A 26,051-nucleotide genomic window follows, 5' to 3' on the forward strand; every position below is an offset into this window, starting at 1 on the left:
TGCAGGCCAGTCAAGTACCCGAACCCTCTTCCTCCGCGGCCAGGACTTTGTAATGTGTGCAGAATGTGGTTTTGCATTGTCTTGTTGAAATATCCATGGACGTCCCTGGAAAAGATGTCTTCTTGAAGGCAGCATATTATGCTCCAAAATCTCTATGTACTTTTCAGCATTAATGGTGCCTTCACAGAAGTGCAAGTTACCTTTGCCAAGGGCACTGACACAACCCCATACCATGACAGACCCTGGCTTTTGGACTTGTTGCTGGTAACAGTCTGGATGATCCTTTTCTTCTTTGGTCCGGAGCACACGGCGTCCATTCCTCCCAAAAAATACCTGAAATACTGATTCATCTGACCACAGTACACGTCTCCACTGTGCGATGGTCCATCCCAGATGCCTCTGAGCCCAGAGAAGTCGACGCCGCTTCTGGACACTGTTAACATAGGGCTTCCTTTTGGCACAGTACAGTTTTAACTGGCATTTGTGGATGTAACTACGTATTGTGGTACTTGACAAAGGTTTGCCAAAGTAGTCCTGAGCCCATGTGGTGATATCGCTTATAGATGAATGACGATTCTTGATGCAGTGCCGCCTGAGGGATCAGAGATCACGGTTGCTCAGCTTTCGGTCCTTTACGCACTGAAATTCCTCCAGATTCCTTGAATCTTTTAATTATGTTATGCACTGTTGAATGTGAAATATCCAAATCTCTTCCTATCTTTCTTTGAGGAACATTGTTTTTAAACATTTCAATAATTTCTCACGTATTTGTTGCCAAACTGGCGATCCTCTGCCCATCTTTGCTCCTAAAGGATTAGACCTTTCTTGGATGCTGCTTTTGTACCAAATCATAATTACAATCACCTGTTGACATCACCTGTTTCAAATCACATAATTATTTAACCATTTTACCTCATTACTAGCCCTAAATTGCTCCTGTCCCAACTTTTTTTGAAATGTGTTGCAGGTCTGAATGACAGGAAAGGATGCAAATTTACAAATGACATGAAGTTGACCAGACAAAACATGAAATATTTTGTGTTCATATTGTCTGCAATGAAATACAAGTCAAAGTAAATTTAGAAATCACTTCTTTTGTTTTATTTGCGTTTTCCATACTGTCCCAACTTTTTCTGATTTGGGGTTGTACATAACTTTTACATAACGTTAGTGAAAGTTATGGAAACGTTCCCTGTTAGCTGGCCTATAGTTTAATGCGAATCCTCTATATATTATTTGTTTACCTGCATGTCATACCTTTAACCGACATCAGAGAACAGTGCATGTGAGTATTGAAATATTAAAATCTGGTGGATAATTAAATGAATAATAATAAACAACTAATAAAAACACGCCATATCTAGACACGATATCAGAGAAATCTTGAGACATTCAGCAACCACCTAGCTAGTAACCATCTAGAACTCACTAGCAACTTAAAACATATGTATTAAATTAGGGTGTTTATTAATAGCAGAGTTTGTTGACAGTTAACACATGCCGGGTATGTGCATGTGTGTGTAGGGTTAAAAGGTTACAGGCATCTGATCAGTTTAAATAAAGCACACAGAGACACCTGAATAAACGCAACTTACAGACCATATCATTCATTGTTGTAGAATATATTATCAGAGCAATCACATAACCCTACATTAAGCAATGCATCTCTTATAGCAAACACCACTAATAACAGTTCAACCAGTGATGCTTTAATCATACTCATAAATCTTGGAAAAAAGAGGGTGTTTGCATTCTTAGGAAGACATGTGTCAGGTTCGATGCTGCTGGCTCAGCATCAAGTTCACAGCACATCATATAATGTGTCAGTTCACATTGTATTTGGCATGTTTTCTCCGAGACTCCCACTGAGATGTTTAAGTTTTGTAGTGAAATTTCATTGTGAGCTGGTGACCCTGCGCTGAGCGGATGACCTCTGAACTTGGTACCTCTGTAGAAACAGGCAGCCTGCTCATTTCCAACAGAAGACTGACTTTAATGTATTGTATATGTATTTTTATCAGGTGAACACTGCCATCTAGTGCATGCATATGGAACAACGACACTCTGAGAGCAAGGGCTGTTTCTACTGTTTTCTGCTATATTTTTTAAAGACTTTCACTTAGGCTATAGATTGAATGTGGTTTATTGCTCTTTACATTGTCGTTTCTTTTAAAACAGGACCCTAAAAGCAAGTCAATGTTATTCAATCCTAGTTTAATGCGAATTTCTGTCAAAGCTACAGTAACCAGGGTTGATTTGGACTGTTATAAATCACCAAGCAATTTAGAAATTGGCTGAAATATACACACTAATGGCTATTGGCAAGTATAAGGGGAGCCCAGGGTTAGTTTTTACTCCAGCAAATGTTTCTCATTTTTAAAAGTCACAGCACTGTTTGGGTATATTGTTTATGTTTATTGTATTGCATATGCATGTGTATATCTACTGTATATTGTTTATTGTATATCGTGCAATGTTTGGACTACACACCTAAGCTTTTCTCACATCATTTACCTGTAAATGCTGTAGTGACAAAAATGTGAGTTGAGTTGAATTTATGTCTTGACTACAAAAGCTACTGAAAGCTGAAATTGCAGAGGAAATACTGTACATACTGACTTTTATAGCTGGACATGTCACACTAAATGCACAGAGATAAGACCCTGTTGTTTATTGACACTAACATGAGAAAAATGCTCTTTTTATAATATGAAACAGAAAAACTATCCTAAACAAAAATCACTGTGTGTATTTAAAATTCATTAGGCTGCAGTATTTAATGGTTCTTCAACAAAAATTAATTATTAAACAATGATGAAACCCAAACCATTCATGAATCAGCAAAAACTGGTTAGGTGATATAGGGGAAAAAAAGAAAGAAAGAAAATACATGACAGTGCGTGCATAATTATTATATTCTGATCATATTTTTTTTTCTCATGCACATTTTACTGGTCTTTCAAGAGTCTCTCCCACCTTATCTGTCTATAAAGCCTTCATTTATTTCTCAACAATTATTGCATCCTTCTCATGGGCATTGAATCACTTTTGACTTTTCGACTTAAATCTCTTTTTTTTTACCTGTAAAAGAAAACCTGCTTAATAATTATGCACACCTGAATATAAGGCGTTTTATACTTCCAGCTTTCCTTAACAATTATATATCACTTATAAATGATTAAATACAAAATTAATAGTAGTTATTAAGATTGATGTGGTTTGGAATTGGTCAAATGTGCTTGGGAAAACAAATAGATCAACAATAATTTTGCATGTACTGCATAAAGATTCTACCTATATGAATCCCAGAGGGAGTTTGTGTTCACTTACCCAACAGCTTATGCCATTTCTGAATTTTTGTTAAGAGTACACTGTAAAGTTGCCGCCTTAAATTTTTAAGTACAATCAACTTGTATGTTTAAGTCATTTCAACTTAAATTACATTACAATTACTTTATAGAGTTACCAAAATACACCACTGCACAACATTTTATAGAACTTATATTTATTTATTGATCAAATGTCATGTTATTGTAAATGTACATCCAAGTTAGCACACGTTAAAATACAAAAGTCAAGGTTAACATCTGCAATCCTCTTCAGAAAAAGCGTTTTTTCTCAAATAACTTGACAGTCTCACAATACAATACAATATCCCATTTTCATCAGTATCATTTTCAAAACTCCTCATGTTAAGAAAACAGTAAATCTTACTTTGGGGGAGCTAATAGCTTTACAGAGCAAAACTGTGATTTTTCCAATAAATACAATTCAACCGTTGAGTGTGTAAGAGTGCAAATAAATCATATTCAATTCAGCACATTCCCATCCATCTCAAATCAAAAGCAGCATTTTAAGAACATTTCAGTTTTCACAGGGGAACGATAATCAGGTACAAAGGAAAAAAAACGACTCAATGAGTTTAACGGAACAGAAAATAATGCAATATTTAATTTCAGACAATATTTAATTTCAGTCTTTAGACAAAGAATGTACACTGGTGGCAAGTTATCTTGGAAATGTATGTGAAAATAATTAATTTATCACTGATTATTTAAGAATAAATCTGTGCCGCTCATTGGGTCACATGACATCTCCAGAGCCAATCACATAGCTCGATTCCAATGAGACATGGGACTTATCATAGATATGTATCTTGTATTGTTTTAGTTTAACAAAATCTTCGTCTGAAGTCTATTTTATATATAGATATTAAATGCATCTAACTATGGTTGCAGGCACTCCGTTAAGCTCTCAAATGTTCACACACCAGCTTTGACCGTTCTAATATGACGGCTTATGTCAAAGACTTTATATATATGAAGACGGTGAACTCCGATGTCTTCTTTCTTATGAATAACAGAAAATGGGCAAAGAGGCGGGACGTGGGTGGAGCTGAGTTGACCTGATGACTAACAGACAGCAGACAAACGGCAATCCACCTGTCACTCAAAGTGGCCACGCCCTTAATTATGCAGAAATTTAAGGCTTGGAATGAGTTATAAAAAAATTCACCCCCCCTCACAGTTGTCATGAAGGGCAAAATTTGAATCTATATTGATCTATATATATATATATATATATATCAAAATTATGATCTATATGACTATAATTTTATTGCGAGTATTAGGCTTATCATTATTGCTGATCACTGTTGTTGTGCTATGATATTGTAATATTTACCATTATATAACCAGAGGAGCGTATAAAAGTTTACAAAAGTGTCACTCCACAATAGAATAGCAAAATATATAAATATGTGTAGTATTTTTATGTTACATTAATCAGTGTTTCTTTAATGCCGTGCGGTTTATATACATGTTGCTGCTGATCGGGCTGACATATTTGACACACCCACCAAACGAGAGAAAACGCATCTTAAAAACGTTGCACACCGTTTCCAGGAAACATGTCGTCCAACCCGGAAACCGTAGCAAAACGTTGCGCATCGGTTTGAACTTGAACGTGCCCTATTAAAAGCACCTATTAAAAGCAATTTGAACCAATGGGATTGCTTGAGGTCCTAAAGGAGACCCGATTTGTCACTACAGTGGCCCATAGAAACAGCTGCCAATGCCAATATATCTGGGAATGATGCTGCGTTCATGTCATGTCGTAATTTCCATAATTTTGTAATGACAATGTGACGTTCTGAGCTGTTCACGTTATCCGACTGGGAATTATGTGTTTCTTTGGCAACACTATCAACGCCTAACTTATTTAGCAGTTATTTAGCAAATTCCAAGCTTACAAGTTGTAATTACGAGCTCTACAAGGGCGCTTTTTACAAGTTGAAATAATGTAATTACGGTAATAACATGGTGTAAATGCACCTCAAGGTCAAGGTCATGATATTGGCATCTCTTTACACAATTTTACATTGTTTACAAGGAGTGCAAATATAGTGAGGGTATGTGGATAAAAAACACAGAACAACCCGAGGCATGTAAAGCTGTGGAGATTAAGCCCAAACCACATGAAGCTGTTCGTCTGTTACTCATCAGATGTAAATGTACAGTGTCCAACATGGATCTTCTCTTTGTTAATCCACCCTGTCCTGTACTGGGTGCGGTAGTGTTGGGTAACGCCCTCCCCAACTTGTCAATAAAATAAATCCATAAATACAGGGTAATATTGTACACAAAACTTAATACATCTGTATTAAAAAAAAGATGTGCAATATCAGATTGTCAGATCCTGATGATTAAGGTGGCAATATTACAATTAAAATATTTATACAAAAATATATTGTTTATATATATATATATATATTACTAAGAAAAGGAATAAAAGTGACTTCCGTTCCAGAACTTTACATTCCCCACGGAGGTTCTGTGACGGGTGACAGCTTCAAGTTTTTCTGCGCCTTTCTTCTTTCTTGTATCCTTTCATTTTTCCTTGTACCTGTCAAGATAAAACCATATCATGTAGTGAATCATATTCAGTGCAACCATACGAGTTAAAATCTGAACAACAGTTTAAAATTTTTTTTTACTATTACAACATGATCTGCATTTTCATGGGTTTAAATAAAAGATTTTCATTTTAGGAGACAATAAAAACTTTGTGCATCAAAACCCACTCCTTTCCTGGTAAAAAAAATAATATTTTTGTTTAATTTTCCAATAAAAGATTATACATTTTTACATGATTTGTTACATTTAATTACCCCTTAGCAGATTTTGACTCATTACTGATGTTAAGCATTAATAATTCAGTTTTGGTGACTTCAACAAACAAAGAGTTTAGTAAAAAAGCAGAAATGATGACCAGTTACAGCATCTAAACACACTTTTCCACATACAAATACAAGTCAGCATACAATCATGCACAAAAAATATTTTTTTTGCAATAACATGTTTTACCTCAGCCCCTTTTCTATGGAAGTTTCCGCCACAGAATAAAAAATAAAAAAATGTTTACATCTTTAAAAAAAACTTTACAATTCACTTATATACTTTATAACTTTATATTTGTCACAATCATAGACTGTTAAAAAAAAATGGACGTAGTGTCCGTGACGTCACCCATAGGATTCTGAAGAGCAGTTTTGAAGCGTAAAGAAGCTGCCATCTTGGCAGAGCGTCATCACGCATCACTCCCGGATAATAGAAAATGGGCAAAGAGGCGGGACGTGGGTGGAGCTGAGTTGACCTGATGACTAACAGACAGCAGATAAATGGCTATATCCACCTGTCACTCAAAGTGGCCACGCCCTTAATTATGCAGAACTTTAAGGCTTTATATAATGTAAACCAATGAGTTATAAAAAAAATTCAACCCCCTCACAGTCGTCATGAAGGGCAAAATTAGCCGTATAGACCAAAACCACAATTTGTACCAGACTGTAAACATGTGTTTTTCTGCTGTAAAGTTGGGCATTTTAACATAGGGCTCAATGAGATTCTGCTCCTTTCTGGAGCCTGCAGTTGCAGTTTAAGTCCCTTCCGTCTTGGCTTCAAGGGAAACTGCAGGAGGTTGCCGCTTGACAATTCACCAGTGAGAGTGCCCGTGATTACCACCAGAGGGCACTCGACCCCGGACTGTCACTCCATCAAGAACTACATTACCCATAATCCTTTGCCCGGACTCATCAGCACTCATTGTGTACACTTGTGTCTCATTTACCACATTACCTCTGCCTATGACTACGTCCGAAACCTGGAAAATGCTGCCATCGGAGGACACATTTCAAGGTCGGAAGGCATTAAGGCACGTCTGAATCTAATGTTAGCTTCACTTCCTGTCTCCTGAGAGACCTTCACCCACAATCCTGTGCGTTCCATTCTGTGACAGTTGAGCTGGGAAAAAAGATGGCGTCCGAAAGTTGCGTTCGCTGGTCAGTTTGTGTGTAAATGTACGTTTTCTACCAATATTTTCCTCTTCTGATGTCATTTCTAGTGAAACATTACTAATGTAGTAAATCAATATTTGTTTAGTTCTCACCAAAGCTTTCTCTATTTTGCTGTATATCTTTAAACTGTAACGCTGCCTCAGAATTCTGTCCAAAATCAGTTTCGTGAGGTGCCTTCATGCACAAACACTGCCTTACAAGTCATTGTCTGATAAGGCAGCGAGGCAACAAGTTTTCGGATGCAGCTTATGGCCATGTCCATAATAATATGTTTTCGTTTGAAATCGTGTATTTTTCTCTCCGTTTCGGCCTTCCGTCCACACTGAGACGGCGTTTAAAGTAAACGAAAACGTAGCTTTTTGTAAATGCTCTCCAAAGCGGATAAATTTGAAAATGTCGTCTTCGCGTTGTAGTGTGGACTGTGAAAACGGAGGTATGTTTAGTCGTGACGCATATTGCACCAATAGGTATTCATGTCTATACCGCTATATTGTGCCTGTTATGTGCTATGTATAAAATGTTACTTCGCGCATTCTTCATATCACAGTCCTGAAAAGATGACACAAAATTTACTCACAATTGCTGTCCTGTGGTAGCCTGACAAGCCAGACCCACATCATGATGTTGGGTCTGGGAACACACCATTGGCAGGGCTTAATCCAAGGGGCGGGATAAACGGTTGTCTTTCAGATTCCCTCTGCACGCAATAGGATAGCGCTACAACCAACCAGAGCAACGAAGAAGGTGAAGCGGAGCTAGTTGATAGATTAAACTTTCGCCGTATCCGGTCGACAAAACTCTGAACACATCTTCCTTTCTTAAGAAGGACTTCAGTGCTATTCTTTCTTCTTTCCTCAAAGAAAAGCTGAACTCCAAGTCTTCCAGAGTCGTGGCCAAAGCCGATTCGAAAGGCCGCTGTTTGCCAGCTTCTTTTTTTACGAGTATCACGCGGAACCGCCACAACTCTGCCGTCATTATGTTAAGCCCGCCCACCGACTCTATACACGATGTGATTGGCCTGAACAGAGTTTATTTTTTCCAGCTCGCAAGCCAACGGAGTGCGTCTAGATTTCTAGGCTAGTCCTGTTTCAAAACATGACAGCAGTTGCGTTTTAGACCAAACGTATAATGGTGAGTGAGTGCGACCTCGATGTATCAAGTCTGTCATCTCTCTGAGCTTTTATGAGGTTTAACGCATGCACAGTAAGGCGTAAGTAGCGTTTTCCGACGTTTCAGTGTGGAAAAGAAACTTTTAGAAAACACTTGATAATGCTAGTGTGGACAGACAGTGTTTTAAAATGAAAACGGCATTTTCAGATGTATCCGGATTAATGTAGACGTAGCCTATATCTAGCCTGTTCATCCTGTCATTCACAGCGAAGTCTTGTATGTGTTACACTGCATCTCTGAGCGTTTTTCTGGTTCATGTCTCTTAGTTTTTGGATTTCTTGCCTGTCTTTGGATTACCCGTTTGCCTTTGTTCCCAGCCTTGTGTGTTTGTTTGGACTGCCTGCCTGTGTTTTGACCTGTTGCCTGTTGAAGGAATTGAAAATAATCAAAGATATTTGATATTTGAAATCCAACAAAGAAATTTGCTTTACTGTTGTCAACCCACATTCCTTACCAGAAGGGCCATTTGGAAGACAAAAGACAGGCCTGTAGGCCACATGGGTCACACCTTTACAGTGGGGGAAGTTTGGTCTGATCGGTCAGTTGGAATGTCATGTTTGAGTTTGGTCTGATTGGTCAGTTTGAAAGAATACATTTGGTTTCAGTCACATGGTCAAGGAATAGATAAAAGAAGATTGGAACTGTGGCTTTCTCTCTCTTTTTCTCTGACTCTCTTACTCTCTGGCCCTTGAGGTCATTGGGGATTCTCTTCTTTGCTCTCTTCTTCTCTCTCTCCCCCACTCTCTCTCCCTCTCCCCCTCTTGCTCTCTCTCTCTTTCCCTCTCCCCCTCTTGCTCTCTCTCTCTTTCCCTATCTCTCTCTCCCCCTCTTGCTCTCTCTCTCTTTCCCTCTCTCTCTCTCTCTCTCTCTCTCTCTCTCTCTCTATCCCTCAGGTAACATTGTATTCATGTCGTGTACGATTAATGGTTTAAGTTTATCATCTCATACATCCATTTTGAAACTTTTTTAAGTGTAACCATAACCAGATTTTGTCATTAAATCCTTTTTATTACAAATACTGTGCTAACTAGTTTTGATTTGGTATTGACTTTGAAGTGCTCCCTATTGCAATACAATATAGTCATATTATAGCAACGCTCTCCCACATATTTTGCTATTGGAACTGCACTTATCTCCGTTGTTGGTATAAGTTGCAGTGGGTGGAAATAGACGAGAAATGTACAGTTTTCTTCCATCTTTCTGATAACGTTTCTTTAGTCTTCTGGCAACCCTGCAGATTGAACCATATGCAGGAGTCCACTCTTACACTGTATTTTGGATTGCATATCTGGATTGTCCCTCTAATAAAGCTGCATTTGGATCCTCAACCTTTAAGTCTCGGAGCAGTACGTAACAATATTAGACTTTATATTTCAGAATTGGATATAAACTCGAAAGTGCGAGTTATAAAGTTAGAATTACGAGATATAAACTCAACACAAGTGAAAAGGTATGAGATAAAAAAAGTCGCAATCATCTTTAAAAATGTTTTGTTCTATGGCGGAAACAAGCTTCATGCTTTCACTGCCAGGAAAAGAAAAAATATATAGAACAAAGTATAACTTTTGTGTTAGTGGTCAATTTCTGTCTGACAGCTCATAACCTGAGAATGGTGCATCAAGTTTCGTACAGAACTTCCAATGATCATGTCTGGTTTGACTTTAAGATTCAAAATCAACAACAGAGAGGAGCTCCAGGGTGGGATGTACTGTCATTCTCAGAGAAGAGCTGAAAAAATATACTGGAGCCAAAGCGGAACAAATCGTGCACAGAGGTGGGTGCTTACGAGTATTTATTCAACATTTTTGTTCACTAAAACCAGATTATCATCCATGTTTGTCTTTTTAAAGGAGACATAATAAGGGCATCATAAAACTGGAGTAAACAGTTATTATGGCGTAAGGAATGGGGTCTGTGGTCTGGAAAACACCACGGCCTGGCAGGAACATCACATTCTCCATCATTTTACTTGTGTTCTGTTTCTGTCTTTAATCTGGTGTTATTAAATATTGCCTAACTCTGCCCTGCTTTTCACCTGCTATGATTAAAGCTTCCTCTCTTTTTCATTTTCTCCGCTTATGCACTCACAAAGCACTAAAGGCCAATATTTACAGCCCTGAATCACCTGGTTTAAGCCCAAAGCGGCACCGCCCCACCATTATCCCAAAACCCATCATAAATCTCCATGTAAAGATCAGAGTGAGTTATGATTTAGGCAGGTACGTTTGGGTCACCTGTAGTCCTAGAAAAAAACACTGGCTTGTCTTCTGCTGTGATCCGTTCTGAGATGCGCAGCCTGACTTTCATTAGCCCTCAGAGTTACACAAGAAAAAGGAAACTTGAGAAGAAAGGAAATGATCTTGTGTTAATCTAGAGGACATCCTAGGACTAAATTAATTCATCGGGTTCTCATTGGTCACACCATGAGTAAGTCTTTGAGGTGACAGCTTCAGAGATAAACCACAATGGAGAACATCTGAGGTGGAGAGTAACAGTAGAGATACTTGATACTATATTTGAGTAGACTTTTGGTGAATTATGCTTTAATAATTGTTTATCTATTGTCTTATATTATATTTATTATATGTATTATATTATATTATAATATATTAATTATATTATATTATATGAATTATATTTATTACATTATAGTATATATATTATATTAATTATATTATATCATATTATGTTAATTATATTAGATTATATTATATTAATTATGTTTATTATATTATAATGTTTTTGAAAGTATCTTATGTATTCTTATGATCAAAAATACAGTAATATTGTGAAATACTTTTACAAATTTAAAAACTTTTTTTCTATAGTAATATATATTAAAGTGTAATGTATTTCTGTGATCAAAGCTGAATTTTCAGCATCATTGCTCCAGTCTTTAGTAGGGGTGTGCATTGGGACTGCCCTCACAATTCGATTCGATTACAATTCACCAGGTAACGATTCGATTCAATTCGATTCTACGATGCATTGCGATTAGGGGTGTAACGATTCATCTACTACATCGAAGTACTGATTTATTTTCCTACGATCTAACTACATCGATCTGTGCTCGGCAAGTTGGCCTTCCGGACGACATATATCGATCTAACATCGTTTTAAAAGGTAATCAATCGATTGTATCGATCATAGGAAATAACGCATTGGATTTAAGCACAACAGACTTTATATGGATGTTTTTTCTTAGCACTTTTAATGATAACGGCGTTAAACGTTACTCGATTCAGTCGGCCTATCTGTGACATCATCGCAACGCACGCACCAGCAGCAGCGCTAAGAAAACAAAACATAGCATGGCGGATGGCAGAGGAGAAGCCAACCAGCGAGAAATGATCAAGCCACCAGGAGAAACAGCTACCTGTACCTGTACTTTCAACCCTTGCTAAATGTTACCTGTGCATTCCTGACACCAGTGTGCCAGCAGAGCGAGTTTGTAGTACTGCTGGCGACATAGTGAACGCACAGAGAAGTGTTCTGCGGTCAGATCATGTTGATATTTTTGAAAAAGAAATATGTTGAGTCATTGAAGAGTAGTTGGTTACATTTTATCTTTTGTTAAATATTGTTTGTTTATTAAACTGAGAGTAGTAGCAGGTTTCGCCAGTTTATTCAACCTAAAGAAATGTTGGTTGCACTTTATTTTTGATATTAATATTGTATTTGTATTATTTTAATGTTGAAAAACAACAGCAAAAGTAGCAGGTACACCTACTATTAATTAAACCTGAAGAGAAGTTAGTTGCACTTTATTTTTGATATTAATATTGTAACATGAATATGTTGGATAACAAAAGCAGAAGTAGCAGGTTAACCTACTGTTGAAATGTTGGTTGCACTTACTGTGCTTTTATTGAAAATGTATTGAATATTGAAAATGAGAGCAGAAAAGGTTAACTTCCTGTTAATTCAACCTAAACTGTTGGTTGCACTTTATTCAAATAAAATTTGAATGCATTTGCCATTAATTGTTGTTTACTTGTTTGTTTATATCCATAATTAATTGATAACTGATTCCCTTACAAGAAACAACAGGAATCTAGGAAACTTCACCTGCACTGACCAGTGTCCAGATATTTATTTCAGTCACACAATTTTTGGCTAAAAAGTTACTGAATCGATTTCAAGTCTCTGAATCGTTTCGGATCGTATCGTTCTAAATGAACCAAAATCGTCCTTGAATCGTATCGACAACCTCAAATCGTGATACGATACGAATCGAATCGTTGTTAAAACAAATCGTTACACCCCTAATTGCGATGCATCAAAATTCTACTGCACACAACAAGGCAAATTTTTAATCAGTCATGAGGCAATACAAGCAGTCAGATATTGAACAACAGATTGTATTGGCTGCTATGTGTGTATTATCACTCTCCTGTATCTTTGACATAAATGTCATTAAATAAAATAAAATTGAATGGTACAGGGTATTGGATATGGCATTTTCAAACCTGAAAAAGAAAATATAAATCACTGCTTTCAGTGCTTTGAATGAGAAATGTTTCTCTTCTCTGCTTTAGAACCATTTGAAATTAAATAGAGCAATAATAACAGCCAACTTTTTCCAGCAGTGAACATAAGTGTTTTAATTAATCAGTAATCTCCCTCCGCCTCAGCCATCTTGACTGTTGTTGTTGTTATGACCCCGGAAGTAATTGAAACTTCACAACTTTATTGTCCAACTCAAGGCCAGAAAATAAACGATGACATAATCGATTATGGCACTTAGCCGCATCGATGCTGAATCGTGCATGCCCCGCATTGCGATGCATTGCCGAATCGATTATTGTTGACACCACTAGTCTTTAGTGTCCTCCATATATCATTCTAATATGAGGATTTGCTGCTCAAAAAACATTTATGATTATAATACATTGTAAATGCCTTTAATGTCTTTTTATCATTATCATTTTTATTATTATTATTAAAATGTCATTTTGCATACTATATAATATACATAATATATTATTTTTCATTATCAATCCAATTAAAATATTTTTGTCTGTCCAATAAGTCAAGATGTTAAAAAAAAAATGCTGATATTACTTTTTTTTTTTTTTTTTTTTATCAAACTATAAATTTAATATAAAGTTCGCGTGAATCGCTCCAGTTGAAAAATCTGAACTTTGGCGGATATTCGCGCCGCGTTAACCAATCAGGAGCTTGCTCTAGTAAAGTGACAACAATGAGGAGAACATCTGTATATTAATATCTGGTTCAGACAATATGATTATCACTGTGATAACATTAAATGACATGAAACACAACCCAGTCTCAAAGTCAGCGCTAGTCGGCTACAACTGTAACGTAAAGTTATAGACTAAAAATTTAAAAGTAATGAAACTTCACTTTGCCCTCAGCCTAAACGATTTGCCAGGGAACAAATTATAGATCCATGAGACCAAAGATTACCGTTACATCTACACAAGACAAATTATAGCTCGAGACACCACAGAGACATCAGAGCCAGCGGCAGACGTCAGAAGGACTAGCCGAGGAAAGGCTGCTCTCGCCGGAGTAACAGCCATTTATAAGGCTCGTTTCCACTGAGCGGTACGGTTCAATACAGTTCTGAACACAATTTTTGCTGTTTTCATTGTCAGAAGTTGTGAATGGTACCCTAATTCCGAACAATACCATACCACTTTTTTGGCACCCTTCCGTTGGGGTACCTAGCACAGTAGTCTGGTACTAAAGGGTGGAGCTAGACTCACTTGACAGAGAATCGCCACTTGTGAGTGTTTTTTCGGCTGTGTTGCCAAGCGCCAACCTCCCGTGGTCTCTCTTGAAACCAACACGTACAGGACGCTAGAGATAATCTATCTCCCCCATGTTAAAATGCCCAACTTTACAGCAGAAAAAAATGTTTACAGCCTGGTACAAAAAGTGGTTTTGGTCAGCTAATTTTGCTCTTCGCTCTTCATGACAACTGTGAGGAGGGTGAATTTTTTTATAACTCATCCGCTTCTTTGTCCATTGTCAGTTATCCGGGAGTGACGCACAGTGACGCGCTGCCAAGATGGCGACGGCCGGCTTTTAGGCTTCAAAAATGCTCTACGGAAACTTATGGGTGACGTCACGGACACTACGTCCTTATTTTTTTACAGTCTATGGTTTTTCCTTGCAGCCTGCAGCCTTTGCTCAAACAAAGCGTGTCGTCTTCTTGTGATAACAGCCACGCACCGAGAAGCAAGGACAAGATCTGCTGTATGTCGTCCACTGTTTACTTTACTGTGTCGCTTTCTTCTTTGCGCAAGATTGACGTTGATCGCTACAGCACACCTATCAAGTAAGGGTACTGTCAGGCTTTAGTGTCCCGAATCGTACTAAACCGTACCGCTCGGCAGAAACAAGCCATTAGTGGTGTCCGAAACCATAGTGGACGTTATCGAGTGCACTCGTTCAATCCAAGCGGCAACCTCCCCCAGCTTCTCTTGAAGCCAATACGGAAGTGACTTCAACTGCAATTCCTCGACTGGCCACTAGAGACCTCGACCTAACTCCAGAACGGAGCAAAATCTCATTGAGCTCATGTTAAAATGCCCAACTTTACAGCAGAAAAACACGTTTACAGTCTGGTACAAATTGCGGTTTTGCTCTATACGGCTAATTTTGCCCTTCATGACAACTGTGAGGGGGGTGAATTTTTTATAACTCATTAATTTACATTATATAAAGCCTTAAAGTTCTACATAATTAAGGGCGTGGCCACTTTGAGTGACAGGTGGATTGCCGTTTGTCTGCTGTCTGTTAGTCATCACGTCATCTCAGCTCCACCCACGTCCCGACTCTTTGCCCATTTTCTGTTATCTGGGAGTGACGCACGCTGCCAAGCTGGCGAAGGCCAGCTTGACCCTACTTTACGCTTCAAAACTGCTCTTCATCATGGCCGTCGGAACCATTGTACGTGGGTGGGACAAGACCCACCCACTTTTTACGATCAATAATATTGGACCCACTCACTCATGTCTGTTTACCTAAGGCGGCATCGATTTTATAATTTTAGGACCAGGCTAGCTCTAACATGAAAACAAAACACAATTTCTCAAATTTGGTCAAGGAAATGGAACCATTCAAAGATCTTGTGTTTAATGTAGTGGGTAAATCACTGAACACTGAGCCGCAACAAGAAAGACTTTTTAAAGAGGACCACTTTATAATGTCACATTTGGTTTAGCTATATGAAATTCTGCAACTGGCATGAACAATACTAGAAATATTATTCACCTTTTAGACACCTTTTCCTCATCCGGCACTTTCTGCTCTCAGTCTGAGGTGGGCATAACGCTTCAGTCTCTTCAGGCGTGTTGCTGGACAGCTCAAGGGTCCTGCTCTGCTGCCCCCATCTGACACCACAGCTCAGGCCATTTTGCTGACACAGGCTCCATTCGCCCCAGACGCCAACGACACGGAACACACATCCTTCTGGAGATAAAGAATACTGAATCATAAAAGCAAACTGAATTACCAATCTTTAATTAATTTCAAAATATCTCCGGTTTATATTTTTGGTGAGCTATTCCTGATCTGATGAGGTCTGCAACATCGACATTGTTATTGTACTGAAGAGGTTACTTATAATTTGCACCTGTCTTTCATTATGTTCAGTCCTATGTCAGTTCTCATTTATTAATCGAAGTGTTTAGCGTTTATTCCTACGTGAGTTCCTGTGTTTGTAGGATTAAAATAAAGACTGCTCTATTGTATCTTCATCTTTGTGCATGTTTACCACAACAATACTATATGTAGAGCTGCTTATTGCATATTACTAACTTTGCATTATTATTGAACTAAACTGGTGCTGTATGTAATTTTTTTTACATGTTCACATTGCTACAGGCATTTATTCTACTTTGAAATGTGTTTTGGTTTTGGTCTGTGTGATAATAATATTTCAACACCCCGGGTTGCCATTTGGCGGAAAACAACAAACTAGGTCAGTTATAATGTTAGTAAGATTTTTACATAAAAAATTGTAAATAAAAAATAAATAAAAGGCATTTTTCCTACCCTGATTTTAGTCTCTGATTTGAACGCTCTGTTTGAAGGGGCGTGTCTGCTGTGAGACTTTAGTGTAAACGCCCACTGCTGTGATTGGCTGCTGTGAGACTTCAATGTAAACGCCCACTGCTGTGATTGGCTGCTTTGAGACTTCAATGTAAACGCCCACTGCTGTGATTGGCTGCTGTGAGACTTTAGTGTAAACGCCCACTGCTGTGATTGGCTGCTGTGAGACTTCAATGTAAACGCCCACTGCTGTGATTGGCTGCTGTGAGACTTCAGTGTAAACGCCCACTGCTGTGATTGGCTGCTGATCCCAGACATGTTGAGCGCATGAATGCTGTGATCTCGTCATTGTAACTCAATTTCTGCTCTCTCACAAATGCTTTCATCATAACTAACAGTGCAAACACAATGTAAATAAGAGATTCGTTGATTATAACGGGAGTTCAGAACTCAGTCACTGATAAACTTGCGCTGTTTGATTGACAGCTCCAGTGATTTTAAAGGGAGCGTTCTTTGATCACTTTCTATAATTTAATCACAGTTTAAAAAACAGATTATTTTATTTATTTTATTCTACTACTAAGAGAAACAATGTGGAGTTGAGTGTTTAGTCACTGGTTTGATTTACTGACACATAGATAAAGAACATCTGTGTCACATGTCTGTCTTGTCCTGTGTAAGCATGTGTGGTGTATTTGTCATGTTTTGGTATCATGTCATGTCTCTGGTCTCTTGTCAACCCCGACCATCTTGTTATCTGGTTATTAGTCAATTTGCCCCACCTGTTCTCTCTAATTTCCTGCCTTGTTTGTGCCTTCATAATCTCCTTGTGTATGCAGTCCTGTGCTGAATCGTTGGTGGATGTCGTCCATAAATGGGTATTTATTGAATACAAAATCTAAATAAACACAAAACAAAACCAACAAGGGGGAAAATCAAACATAACAAAGACAAACTACCAGGGTCGGGAACAAGGAGCATGAAAACAGGAGACATACCAACGACAACGAACTAGCACAGGACTGAAGACACAATGAGATTAAATAGGGGACAAACAAGGCAGGTAATGGGGAAGAACAGGTGGGGCAAATAAACCAATAATCAGATAACAAGAGGCGTGGGGGTCAAGACAAAAGACAGGAGCGCACATGACACAGAAAATAACAAAAACACAGCGTGCTAAACAAGACAAGACAGACATGTGACAATCTGACTGTACATGAATCATTACATATCAGAAATCACTGGTCTCAGATCAGGCATCAGAATCAACACGGTTACATGTTGTGGCATTACTGTATCGTAAAAGTCTGTTTGCAAAGCCTGTGACGAAATTGTGACCAAAGAATCCACAGTGAAATGTAGTGAATACACATAAATAATGCTCAACTGAGACATTTAAATTGTTATATAAATAAGCACAATCCCAGCATTAGGATCCTTTGGAAGGTAATGTTATTTTTAGTCTAGTGATCCTGTATCGCTCTTCTCTCCTCATCATCTCACTAACACTCCAGTGGGCGGGGCCAAAGTTGGGATGATGAAGTAGGTGTTGATCTTCTTCTACAGAGGCGGTCTTTCCCTGATCTATGATGTCATAAATAGGCACATTCCACAACGAGTCGATCTCTGGGCTTGGTTACAATAAAAGCTGTTTTTGGACTAACAAGTAAGTTTTCAGTTCTGAAACTCACAGGATATTATTATAGTATGATGACCTCATATATGTCAAAAGCTCAAGGAAAATTTGATTTCTCAGTTCATGACCCCTTTAAAACAAGTGCCAGAGCAAATACTTTACATTGTATCAACAATTTTATATAGAAGTGTAATTTTGAATTTGGACTGCAGTACCCTCTTCAACCACTAGCTGTCAATCTTACATACTGCACCTTGAAACAACACTGAACTGACTTGAGCTGATTAATGAGCTGCTTTATAGCTGAACCGAGTGCTTCATGATTTATGAACTTTGCAACACGGTTATTGAACTGAATTAAATCAACACTGAACTAAATTCGAGCTGAATATTGTCTTTTTACAGCTGAAATTGTAATCATTTAATAATAAAAGAACTTTGCAACATTAACACTGTTATTTTCTTGTTTATTACTGTGAAGCTGCAGTATTGTATAAAGTGTAATGAAATGCGACTCGACTTTATCTTTTTTATCAACGCTACTGTGTACGTTTTTTTTTTTGCATCAAGTTAATGGCATGTGAATCCCCTGTAAATGCAACCAGAAATTTCCTCTAAGCCCTAATCTGCTGCTTTTTATTGCCACACATGAGGAAACATCTTGATGTAATTGCTCCAAATAAAACATGACTGATAGGTTTCTTTCAGTATGGTAACGAGAGTTTAATGGCATCATCTACCCATAAAGAAGGTCCATAAACAAGTCAAGCTCTTACCCACGCAGTCTGTGGACTGAGGAAACGTGCCCTCTGGACAGCTTTTGAAGCATTTGCCTTTGAAGAGCAGATATCCACCATTGCACTTGGTGCAAAAGTCCTTGTTGAAGCACCTCTCACAGTCTGGAGCTTTGCATTCTGGGAGATATGTGTATCAGGATTACGGTCATGTATAAGGTGTGTGGTATTAAACAGGCTTTCTCAAGATATCAAGTTCAAATGCATTCTGGCCCCAAAAAACAAACAGATCGTTTTTTGGTTATAAATAAGGATATATTATTATTATATCCCACTTTTTAGAATATTAAATATATTAAATAAACAAATACATATATATTAAAAAAAACTGATTTAATATTAAGGACCTATTTAAAAAATATATTATTATTATTATTATTATTATTATTATTATTATTATTATTATTATTATTATTATTATATTATAGTACTCTAGTACTCATCCCACAGAATTCCTTTTAAAAATATTATCAAGAATATAAAATAAAATATTTATTTTAAACAAACAAACAAAATCCCAAAGACATAAACAAACAGACAAATAAACAAATAACTAAATAGTAAAACAAATTATGATTGAATATTGAGGACATATTTTTAAAACATCATTATTAATAATAATATTAGATTGTAGTACTTTCAGCTCTATGGCATATTTCACCAACTCATCTCACAGAATTACTTTTAAAAATATTAGCAAAAATAAGAAATATTAATTTTAAATAAACAAAATAATATTAAGGACCTATTTTTTATTTATTTATTGTAGTACTTTCCGCTCCATTACACATTTCACCAACACATCCCACAGAGTACCTTAAAATATTAGCAAGTGTTTTAAATAAAATATAAATTTTAAACAAACAAATTCAATCCCAAAGAACAATAAACAAATAAGTAAATTGTAAAAACTTAAGACATATATTTAAAAAATGATAAAATATGATAAAATAAAATATTATTTATTTATTTAAATTTATTTATTTTAAACAAACACCCCCCCCCAAAAAAAAAGATTTAATATTAAGGACATATCAAGCATTATTATTGTTATTATTATTATTATTATTATTATTATTATTATTATCAGCTCCCTGACACATTTCACAGTGTTTAGATTCATCCCACATAATTCTTTAAAAAAATATTTGTGAGAATTTTAAATAAAAATAAAATAAATATATTTGATATTTGTAATAAAGAAATGAAAGGTTTGGAAGAGGTTTGGACTTTTAGATATGATTGTACGCTGATTTGGACTCACTCATGCAGCGGTTGAGATCTTTTCCCCGGAGGCCGAAGTGTCCAGAGGGGCAGGAGTGAAGACAAGATCCGTGGTGGCTCATGCCATCTCTGTTGAGGAACAGGAAGAGCCGCTCAGGGCAGCGCAGGCAGCCATTTTCCTTCGAACACTCCAGACAGCTCCTGCACTCCAGTCGCCAGCTCTCTGAAAAACATTTCAATGATTAGCAGTAAATAGGCAACATCTCAAGGGAACGTTTCTAGGACTCTGCAATGGGATTTATGTGCAATCATATTCTCTGACACATTACACCTTCTGCGCTGACATTTGGGGCTTTGAGATGACATTCTAAAGGCCATGAGCACGCATGGCATCTCTTTGCTTGAAAAGGGCCGGGTTTCTTTCTGTCACCTGGCTAAACTCCAGAAAGTATTTTGCTGCATGCATTTTTTCAGTGCAGTACAGATTTTAAATTTGACATGTGAATTGTCATGGTTAATGGTGATTAATGATGCTATCAGACTTAATAAAAGCACTGACTTGAGTAACCACCTAACAACGACCCAGAAGACGCTATATAATATCAGGCATAACATTATGAAAGAAAATAGTGTTGGCCCTAATCCGGGCCACATCTGGTACATGTGGATTCAATGTGGGCCGGATTTGGGCCAACACTATTTGCTGTCTGCATGCTGCCAAAACCGCCCTGACCCATCTAGGCATGGACTCCATTAGACCCCTGAAGATGTGCTGTGATATCTGCCAACAAGATGTTAGTAGCAGATCCTTTAAGTCCTCTAAGTTTGTGAGGTGCGGCCTCCATGGATCGGACTTGTTTCTTCAGCACACCCCACAGATGCTCGATTGGATTGAGATCTGGGGAATTTGGAGGCCAAGTCAACACCTCAAACTTGTTGTGCTCCTCAAACCATTTTTAACCAGCATTAACTTCTTGAGTAATTTGAGTTACAGTAGCTCGTCTGTTTGATCGGACCACACGGAACAGCCTTCGCTCCCCACGTGCATCAATGAGCCTCGCCCGCCCATGACCCTGTGGCCGGTTCTCCACTGTTCCTTCATTGGAGCACTTTTGATAGAGACTGACCACTGCAGACCGGGAACACCCCACAAGAGCTGCAGTTTTGGAGATGCTCTGACCCAGTCGTCTAGCCATCACAATTTGGCCCTTGTCAAACTCGCTCAAATCCTTACGCTTGCCCATTTTTCCTGCTTCTAACACATCAACTTTGAGGACAAAGTGTTCACTTGCTGCCTAATTGCTGCTTGTTGTTTTAACCCAATTTTAAAGCAAACATTTTAAGCAAACATTTAACCCAACTGCTGGGTTAAAACAACCCAATTGCTGGGTTAGTCCATTTTCAACCCAACTTGGGTTATTTTTAACCCAGCATTTTTTAGAGTGTATTTATAAAATATTTATATATTTATAAAAAATAAAATATAAGTAACTAAAATGTTTTTATGAGACATTTATGTAAACACATTAAAAAAACGATTTAGTAATATAATTTTAGATACTTTTTAGTTTGTTCTATCATTAAAACTCTCCATGGCTAAAACCATTAGGGATGAGCAACAACAACTAGTAGTGGTCAAAGGCCGTGGCCAGAAAACAAAGTTACTGGTTCAGTCCCTTCAAAGAACGTGATTTACCATTGTACCCTTAAGCAAGGCACTTAACTCTGCACCGCTCCAAGAGTTTGTCCCTGTAGTAATTCAACTGTATAAAGCATCTGCTCTAACTGTTTACTCTCTCTCTCTCTCAGTGTCTCTCTTTCTTTTCACAAAATGTGTTCTTAATGTACAGAGTGCATGCATGTTTACATCCGACTAATGCCAAAACCAGAGACGGGAGATTGAAGGCTCTTGTCTGTGTGTGTTGTGTTACACATGAGCCACTGGAGAGGGTTCACGGGGGGAGATGTGAGGAAAGTGGCAGATGGTTCTTATCTTCATGCCCTTCATTAGGGAAATAAAGACAGACACCAATGTCTAAAAAAGACGTTGGTGAGCCAAGCTGAGATGCATCTGCTGCAGTCTCATCCTTGTGTTCTTCTATATTTTGTACATGGATGTCAATCAAATGAAACTGAGAAAATATGTGTGTGTGTGTGGGGGGGGGTACAAATAATAAATCAATGCCATACTTCTACAATGCTTATTGAAGGAGTGAACGTGCTCTTTGAATGTGTATGAACTGATGTCCCTCCAAATCATTGAATTCAGGTGTTCCAAGCACTTCCATGGCCACAGGTGTATAAATCAAGCACTAGGCATGCAGACGCTTATACAACCATTTGTGAAAGAATGGGCCGCTCTCAGGAGCTCAGAGAACTCAAGCGTGGTACCGTGATCGGTGGCCACCTGTGTAAAGTCCATTTGTGAAATTGAATAAATATTCCACGCTCAACTGTTAGTGGTGTTATAACAAAGTGGAAGCAATTGGGAACAACAGCAACTCAGCCACGAAGTGGTAGGCCACGGAAAATCACAGAGCGGGGTCAGCGCATGCTGAGGGTCACAGTGCGCAGAAGTCACCAACTTTCTGCAGAGTCAATATCTACAGACCTCCAAACTTTGTGTGGCCTTCAGATGAGCTCAAGAACAGTGTGTAGAGCTTCATGGAATGGGTTTCCATGGCAGAGCAGCTCATCCAAGCCTTACATCACCAAGTGCAATGCAATGCAAATGGGATGCAGTGGGGTAAAGCGCGCCGCCACTGGACTCTAGAGCAGCGGAGACGTGTTCTCTGGAGTGACCAATCACACTTCTCTGTCTGGGTTTGGCGTTTGCCAGGAGAACGGGACTTGCCTCACTGCATTGTGCCAAGTGTACAGTTTGGTGGAGGGGGGATTATGGTATGGGGGTTGTTTTTCAAGGGTTGGGCTTCGCCCCTTAGTTCCAGTGAAAGGAACTCTTAATGCTTCAGCATACCAAGACATTTTGGACAATTTCATGCTCCCAACTTTGTGGGAACGGTTTGGGGACGGCCCCTGTTCCAACATGACTGACCAGTGCACAAAGCATCGCTCCATAAAGACATGGATGAGCGAGTTTGGTGTGGAGGAACTTGACTGGCCTGCACAGAGTCCTGACCTCAATCCGGAGACTGAGAGCCGCCAGGCCTTCTCGTCCAACATATGGGGCCGGTTGCATAAACAGTTAAGACTAGTCTTACAAGTTAGACATAATTTTTTTTCTTTAAGACTGTTCATAATTTTTTTAAATCAGTTACATAAAAACATAGACTGGACAACTTTGATACGAAAAGTGAGACTGAATGCCACTTGCCTAACTGCTAGTGGCTCATACTAGATCTTAAGACACTGTCTTAACATAATGGCTTAGTTTATGCAACTGGCCCCAGGGCCTGACCTCACAAATGTGCTTCTAGAAGAACGGTCAAAAATTCCCATAAACACAAAGCTTGTGGAAAGCCTTAACCGAAGAGCTGAAGCTGTTAGAGCTGCAAAGGGTGGGCCGACTCCATATTAAACCCTACGGATTAAGAATGGCATGTCATTAAAGTTCATGTGCATGTAAAGGCAGGCGTCCCAAAACTTTTGGCAATATAGTGAATACCAGAGACCATAAACATTTCTTTTTACAGGTTGCACCCTTAATATTAAATAAAACATATTTTGAATTGTTATATAATTAGGGATCATTAGAAAACACAGAAACACTTTAGTTTAGGGTTAAATTCTCACCATTAACTAGTTGCTTATTAACATGCATATTAGGATATTGGCTGTTTATTAGTACTTATAAAGCACATATTCATGCCTTATTCTGCATGATCATATATTTACCCCTAAATGTAACAACCACCTTACTAACTATCATTAAGCAGTAATTAGGAGTTTATTGAGGCAAAAGTCGTAGTTAATAAGTGGGAATTGGACCCTAATCTAAAGTTTGACCAACAACACATAGTAGCAACTGTTTAAAATAAAGATTCTGATTAGCTGAAAAAAAATCTCTATTTTCTCAGCACATTGAATGAGGGACACATGATGTATAAGCAACCACCCTAAACTCTTTAAAGGCACAATATCCAAAAAACAGAACAGTGTTGTATATTTTGTTGACCTGTGTACTTGCATTATCCCAAATGTTTCCAACAATGTTTAAATCCAGAGAAATAAGCGATTTTAACCAGAACACGCGTCGCCTATCAATGACATCATACCCGCGTTACCCTCGATTTCCGGTTTAATTTTGTAGAAACCATGAAAACACCAAAGATATTTTTTTTATTAGACAGGTGAGCAACTGTTTGGATCATTGATGGACAGAAACTAATGATTGTTCTCCAGCTCAACACAGTTAGTCTTATTGTTTAAATCTGGTGTTGTTGATTTACCGCGAGTACATGTTTTACCGCCTAATATGATCTCGCTCACTGCAGTGTGAACAAATGTCTCATAGTAGCGCCGAGTGAACGCACAGAGTACATCACTTTAACATACTCAAATGTGTGTAATATGATAAAACAGCGCTGCGTTCCCCCACACACACATGAGCGGAAGAAGCGGAAGCGCAAGACAACAACTCCCATAATCCCAACATCAAGCTACGCCATGTTTTGAATAAGTGACCTCTAGTGGAGAAAATTACAAATTGCCTTTAACGATGCCAAAGCAACCGTAAAGTCACTGCTGGAGAGGGTTCAAATATGCAAAAAATGCTGGAAAACTGAAGGATTTTATGGATCTGTAGGATTTTTCTGAAGAACGTTGGTCAGTTTAACTGCTCAGGACAAACAAGAGACTCAAGAACAACCATCACAAAACACAAAAACAGCCGTGGATCGTCCAGAGAACGACACACAGTATTACGAATCAAGGGTTCATATGCTTTTGAACAGGGTAATTTTTATAAATTCAGCTTTTTTTTTGTCTTGTAGACTATATGTTAACATCTTGTATGTAAAATATCTCATTCAGGACAGTAATAAATAAAAAATAACATGCATTTTGTATGGTCTCTCTTAATTTGTTAAAATTATTCACATTTTCTCAGATTCTGCAAGGGGTGTGTAAACGTTTGAGACCGTATATCACATATAGACTCATAAACACAGCACTATCAACTCCATTCAGCTGTTAGACCTGTGTCTCCTAATTGGACACATCCCATATAAATATAGGATTTAAAACAAACCGAGCCCTCACAAAGCGTCATATTTAATTTCATCTCAGTGATTTCTAAAGCAAATCCATAATGCTAATTCAGTAGGTTATTCCGTTACTTCTTTCAACAGGATGCCAAAACACAATATGTCATATTAATGTAAGAAAAAGTCCAGGGAATCACTGCAACACACAATGTAGCATTTCCTCACATTAATATAACATTCAACTGATAATCACACACCTGTGGAATCACATAAATCAGCTATTTAAACATCTTTGAACCTGCTTATCTAATCAGATTTGGGAGACGGAACTATTCTTTCCATAAAAAAATAAACATTTGTGTAAGTTTTGGTGCATATATTGAAATTACTGTTACAAAAAAGTACAATGGCACATTAACTGCACTAGTGCATATAGAATTACTCCAAGAATACTATTGTGGATGTCCAAAAACCTTAGGAGTAACATACTTTTTTTGTAAGTGTATATGATTATTCAGCATTTTTTATAAGCAGATATGAAAGAGAAATGATCAATTGATAAAAGTTGTCTTACCACTTTGTTTCCTCGCAGTTACCGTCAGTATAAGTGTCTGATAAAACAGCAAGAGGAGAGCCAAAAGTTGCCAATGCATCTCGACAAGGAACAGGTTCTGTAACAT

At 37.9% G+C, this 26,051-nt stretch overlaps 1 protein-coding gene across 1 annotated transcript; it reads right to left on the reverse strand.

The window, feature by feature from the left end:
- Positions 1-5,812: 5,812 nt before the first annotated feature.
- On the reverse strand, positions 5,813-26,051 carry rspo4 (R-spondin 4; the record flags this gene model as incomplete). The annotated part of the gene is made up of 5 exons (XM_079841312.1): positions 5,813-5,904; positions 15,770-15,967; positions 18,965-19,102; positions 20,247-20,429; positions 25,946-26,051. 5 exons carry the CDS (start codon positions 26,049-26,051, stop codon positions 5,813-5,815), a joined length of 717 nt encoding a protein of 238 aa, XP_079697438.1.

This window comes from Gobio gobio, assembly GCF_949357685.1.
Source record: "Gobio gobio genome assembly, chromosome: 17".
NCBI lineage: Eukaryota > Metazoa > Chordata > Actinopteri > Cypriniformes > Gobionidae > Gobio > Gobio gobio.